At 37.5% G+C, this 6,029-nt stretch overlaps 1 protein-coding gene across 1 annotated transcript; it reads right to left on the bottom strand.

Annotated features, from left to right (window-relative positions):
* Nucleotides 1-391: 391 nt before the first annotated feature.
* On the bottom strand, nucleotides 392-2,465 carry LOC145603922 (small ribosomal subunit protein eS24z). The gene is made up of 5 exons (XM_081659893.1): nucleotides 2,282-2,465; nucleotides 2,146-2,187; nucleotides 1,075-1,245; nucleotides 861-947; nucleotides 392-682 (listed from the first exon to the last, which is right to left on the bottom strand). Exons 1-5 carry the CDS (start codon nucleotides 2,351-2,353, stop codon nucleotides 650-652), a joined length of 405 nt encoding a protein of 134 aa, XP_081516019.1. The 5' UTR covers nucleotides 2,354-2,465; the 3' UTR covers nucleotides 392-649.
* Nucleotides 2,466-6,029: the final 3,564 nt, after the last annotated feature.

The raw sequence follows: 6,029 nt of genomic DNA, 5'->3' as shown, positions 1-6,029 counted from the left end.
ATACATAAATACATTCAATAGCATCAGGGATTGATATTAAGTCACTCAACAAATGGTTCGAGAATAATAGTCCTGCAAAATTATTTTGGCAGGGATTGTATTAAGTTTTACACAGCTGATGCCACAGGAATCAGAAGATGAATTGCTGCTCCTAAAATCCGTAAAAAAGAAATGTCAAAAACTTGTGCACCATAAGTACATGAAGTGCAACCAGACAACCGGTATCCTCCTGAAGACAATAATTCTTTTAGTTCTTTGTGAACTATAGCATTCAGCCTTTCACTTCATTGCAACACTAGAACAAACAATTCATGAAGTAGCACCGCAATAAAAGAGAACACAACCAAAAGCTCCAACTCTCGGAACATAACAGGCATCAAAGAGCGTAAAATAGAGTCAAAGAAAAATTAATCACGATTCCACCATTACGAAACAAAAATGTTCATAGAACTCTTGACATACTTTAGAGTAGAACATACATGCTGCTATAAGTCTCAAAATCTTTCACTAAAGCTATCATCGCTAATTGGAGTAGACAAGTAACAAAACAAGTTGATAAGGAAAAAATTGGTGATAGTTGCGAAGGACGCTGCACCAAAAAGAAAACTGCACCATCGGTGTATACACCATCCTCAATATAACTATTTCCTTATTTCTTCTTTCCAGCTTCTGCAGCTTTAGTCTGCCAAAACAAACATGAAACGGGTCAAAAAACGAGTACAGCACTCTGCACCCTTAAATTTTGAAAAGAATAGACTCCATAGCATGAAAGGGTTATGTAAACCAGAGAGCCAAAGCTCAACAGAACATATGGGGGAAAAAAAGGTCAAAGTGACGATAATACAAGTGCATTGTCCTACCTTCTTAACACCACGAATCTTCTTAGCTCTGTTCTTTCTTTCCTTCATTTGTTTCCTAGACTTCTCGACCTTGGTGGCCAATCCATTCTGAACCAAACAAAAGGCATGGGAAAGTGGGCAATCAGAAAAATATACACAGCATGAGAGTAAAGCACAATAGCTCATACCACATTACAAGAGAACAATAGAAGAGTGATGGAATTAACATATTTACCCTGATCAGCCTGTATTTGGGCTCGTACTTCTTTGCACTATCGACAGAATCATAAATCAAACCAAATCCTGTTGATTTACCACCTCCAAAATGAGTACGGAACTTGAAGACGAAGATGGAGTTTGGGTCATTCACATCATACATCCTAGCTAACTTTTCCTTCAACTCCGCCTATGAGAAAGGGAAAGAACGTGGTAAGACACTCAGCAACAAGATGCAAAAGGCAACACAGATTCATATTACAATAAAGGTTGTGAAAGCTACAACAAATTCATACAATCTTCTCAGCAATTTCGGAATACACAAATGCAAAGTAAAGTTAATATCAATACTACCAACGTAAATTAATAATGAACAATATTCTTCTCATATGTAAAACATAAAAATTGAGGGAAACACACTGAAAGTGCAACAAGCAAGACAGCAAATTGAAATCCTGTAATACAAAGGTAGGTATAGAACTATTGAAGTATTCACACTCACTAAGATCGATAAATTCCTAATGCCAAAAGTAAATTAGCAAGCATAATTCGGACATGTACGAGGATACAAATTACAACACGACAATAAACTAGCAACATTATGCTTGCATATATTAACAAGCTGCTGTATCAAAAATTTCAGAGGTTTTGTATAGCGCAATAAATTCAAGTTTCTGGTAATGCAGCAATTTACAATATTGGAATTCACCTAGTGTGTTTCAATTCTTAATATTGATCTCCACAATGCAATATGAACGAAATAAGCACCAAAGTTCAATAAACTATGTCAATATTAAAAATAAAAAAGAAAAAAAAATTAAAAATAATAATAAAATAAAATCAATGAAGCACATCCAGTTCAAGCAAAAAAAAATCATTCGGAGTAAAAGAAATGAAATACTATTCAGTTAATCTAAGTATATTAAAGTTGCAAATTTCATGAAATACAGATCAACTAAACTAAGTATAAGTTGCAAATTTGATGTTCGTGATAAAATAATTCCAATTCCTAACACTGATTGAATACTAATAAAAAACAACAATAAAATGAAATAAATTGCGATAAAGAATCGAGAATAGAAGATCAAACCTTGGAAACGTTAGCACGACCAGGGTGAAGAACATCGATGACCTAAAATGTAATAAAAGAGCAACGAAAAACAAATTAGGGTTTAAGAAATCAAAAATCAACAATCTAATTTAAAAAAAAAGGGATGAAAACTGACGAATTGCTTCCTAGAAAGAAGACGATTAGTCATGAACTTGCGAGTTCTGAGTGTGACTGCCTTTTCCGCCATTTTTAGGTTAGTTTCTCTCTCCTCTGGTGCAGGGAACTTGCGGCTGATTTCCAACTTCAAGGTTACACGGCGAAGATGAGAGAGCGAAGGAAAAAGAAGAAGGTTAGAGCTAACTAGGGTTTTCTTTTATGTGGTTTTAGGGCTTTTGGGTTTTCTAAACACTTGTTTTTGGGCCTGTTATTTGAGCCCAGTATTCGCCATCGTCTAGTAGCCCAGTAAAGAAGGTTTTTTTTTTTTTTTTTTTTTTTTTTTTTTTAAATGACACTCTCTTTCTTAGTTTCTTGCATATTGGCTACATGATTGCAGCCGTGCAGGGTGTTAGGGGTGTACATAAAATACCCTGGACCGAAATCGGATCTGAATCGAACTGGTTTGGACCGGCAGGTTCAGGTTCATTGCCAGTCCGTGTAAACCGGCCCATGTCCGATTCGAGTCTAGACCGGCATTCACCCCGGACATTAATAAAATACTCAGGACCGGAAACCAGACCAGCAGATTTAGGTCAATTATTGGTCCGGGTCTGGACCGGTGTTCATCCCTACAGGGTGTTCGGGGATTATAAAGGGGTTTTTTTTTTTATCATTTATAGTAATTGGGGGTAAATTTGTAATATCAATAATAACAAAAGTTGATGTTAATTTTGTGAATAATGACTGAGGATTCAAAAAGCATGTTCTATGGAGATTTTAGAAGCTCAAGGATTGCTTCAATAGAGGAACATGACACCCTTATTCATTAAGGTTGACCGTACTCTTTATTTCTCCCTTTTTCTTAGGGGTTTTGGCTTAATTTGGCTAAGAGCAAGGCAAAGGCAGCTGTTCGCCAAGCAAAAGAAAAGGCATATCAGGAGGTTTATGAAAAGCTTGATTCCAAGGAGGGAGAAAGGATCATTTATAAGATGGCAAAGAGAAGACAAGAGGCAAGGAAGGATATTGGCATGGTGAAGTGTGTCAAAGATAAGAACCAAATGGTCCTAGTGCAAGAGGAGGGCATCAAGGACAGGTGGAAGGGGTACTTCGATGAATTATTTAATGGAAGTAATGGAGTTGTGATAGGAGATACCTCTATGAGTGATGAAGAAATCAACATGGAGTATGTGCGAAGGATTAGGAGAGTAGAGGTGGAGATTGCACTGAGGAAGATGAAACCTAAGAAGGCGGTTGGCCCTGATGGGGTACCGATAGAGGTGTGGAGGTGTTTGGGTAAGATTGGTATTGATTGGTTAACAAACCTTTTCAACAAGATATGGACGGCTACAAGGATCCCACAAGATTGGAGGAAGAGCACCTTGGTCCCGGTTTATAAAAACAAAGGAGACGCTCAAGATTGTTCTAACTATCGAGGAATTAAGCTTATGAGCCATACTATGAAGTTGTGGGAAAGGGTGATTGAACAAAGGTTGAGGGCATGCACAAGCATTTCAGATAACCAATTTGGTTTTATGCCTGGGAGATCTACTATGGAGGCAATCCATTTGATAAGACAAATGATGGAGTTTTATAGGGTAAAGAAGAAAGATCTTCATATGGTCTTTATTGATTTAGAGAAGGCATATGACAAGGTGCCAAGAGAGATACTTTGGTGGGCAATGTTGAAGAAAGGTATCCCACGAAGGTATGTAGACCTAGTTAAGGATATGTATCGGGATGTGTCAACAAATGTGAGGACATGCGGAGGGTTGACAAAAGATTTCCCTATTACAATCGGATTGCATCAAGGGTCTGCATTAAGCCCTTTTCTTTTTGCAACGGTTCTAGATGAATTAACTAGACCAATTCAAGATGAGGTTCCATGGTGTATGCTGTTCGCAGATGATATCGTTTTGGTGGATGAGACTAAGGATGGGGTTAATGTCAAGTTGGAGCAATGGAGGCAAAGGTTGGAATCTAGAGGGTTTAAGCTAAGTCGGAGTAAGACTGAATATTTGGTATGTCGTTTTGGCACTCAGAGGGGGACAAGCAATGAAGTGGTGAGTTTGGATGGAAAGGATTTGACCATGAGTGAATGTTTTAAGTACCTAGGGTCGATCATCCAGAAGAATGGTGACATTGATCAAGACGTGACCCACAGGATTAAGTCAGGGTGGCTTAAATGGAGAGCGGCCACGGGAGTGTTATGCGACCGCAGCATTCCCTTAAAGTTGAAGGGAAAATTCTACAGGACTGCCATAAGACCAGTGTTGCTCTATGGTACAGAATGTTGGGCTTCTAAGAAAGAGCATATTAAAAAGATGGAGGTTACGGAAATGCGCATGTTAAGGTGGATGTGTGGAAACACTTTAAGAGATAGAATCAGAAATGAGGTTATTCGCAAGAAAGTAGGTGTGGCGGGCATTGTAGATAAATTAAGGGAAAATCGTCTGCGTTGGTTTGGACATGTAAGACGGAGACCCGAGGGTGCACCGGTGCGAAGAGTGGAAGAGTGGGACCATGGAGGGATTAAACGAGGAAGAGGGAGACCAAAGATGACTTGGTTGGAAGGAGTGAGGAAGGATATGAAGTGCATGGATTTACGTGAGGATGAAGTTTTGGATCGTAAGGGATGGAGGAGAAAGATTTATGTTGATGACTACACGGAATAATCAAATTTGGTTCATGTTAGCCGACCCCACTTTTGGGATTAAGGCTTTGATTGATTGATTGATTGATTGATTGATTTGGCTTAATTTGGCTATGAAGTCGCCACAAATGGTAGTGGATATGTTAGTGGAGACGAAAGGTGTGGGAAATGGTGGTGTCATAGGATGATGGGTGAGGATGAAGAAGATGTAGGTGGACAAAAGCTCACGCTCCTTCAACGGAGTTGGCTGAAATGTAAGAGGAAAAAATGACGAAGATGAAGGTAGATGGGAAGAGGAGGAAGACGAAAAGTTAACGGTGTTGATTTAATAATAAAAAAAAATGTACTATGTATAAAATATCGATGAATGTACTTATACTTACATTCATGTCATTGATTAACCATCTCACGTTTCTCAATTGAGAAACCGAGGCTCCTTCATTAATCAAGTCGAGATGGACATAAACAAGACTAATTCATTGAGTTTTGGGGTACCTTTGTAATTTAGGAAAACATAATGAATGTAATGACATAATATTAGTAAAAGTCTAAAAATGATAGAAACATTAAAAAAAAGACAATTTTGGGTAGGCATTACCAATACTAAACAAAGCTTTATTCTAAAATTACAGTAATACGACCTAGAACATTAACAAAAATGACATATATAATACTTACAAAGTTACAAGCATTAAAGATATTCAAAGGTGATTAGTTTTGGATTATAAGACGTACTAGGGACATGTTATATTAAGGGCATATAGTAAGAGGCCTAAGAGGAAAATGTATCTACACAAGCTTATATGTGTACATTACTTTGAATACACCAAATACCCCTAAAGGCCTAAATACACCAAATGTTATGCCTAATGAAAATGAACTTGATATTCAAAATCTAGAGAGAAATCAAGAGAAAAACTATGGAATGAGACAAACATAGAAGAAGAGAAAGTCCCAAATAATCGATTTGATAAACAAAATTTATTTATCAAATTGTAAAATTGTACTCCGTAAGTAAATAAAACAACATAAATGAACACGTTAAAACGGTAATACCGATCAATCTTAAGGGGATAGACTAGAGTATACTCCGTAATTATTTTAGAGGCGTGGGCGC

The sequence above is a fragment of the Chenopodium album genome, chromosome 2 (genome assembly GCF_948465745.1).
Source record: "Chenopodium album chromosome 2, dcCheAlbu1.1, whole genome shotgun sequence".
NCBI classification, from domain to species: Eukaryota; Viridiplantae; Streptophyta; class Magnoliopsida; order Caryophyllales; family Amaranthaceae; genus Chenopodium; species Chenopodium album.
This window is presented reverse-complemented; position numbering and strand designations above follow the sequence as displayed.

Coding starts and splice junctions, on each gene's coding strand:
- LOC145603922 (XM_081659893.1), bottom strand. CDS start 2,353: ATGGCGGAAAAGGCAGTCACACTCAGAACTCGCAAGTTCATGACTAAT. Junction 2,188..2,281: donor TTCTTTCTAGGAAGCAATTC/GTCAGTTTTCAT, acceptor ATTACATTTTAG/GTCATCGATGTTCTTCACCC. Junction 1,246..2,145: donor GTCGTGCTAACGTTTCCAAG/GTTTGATCTTCT, acceptor CCTTTCTCATAG/GCGGAGTTGAAGGAAAAGTT.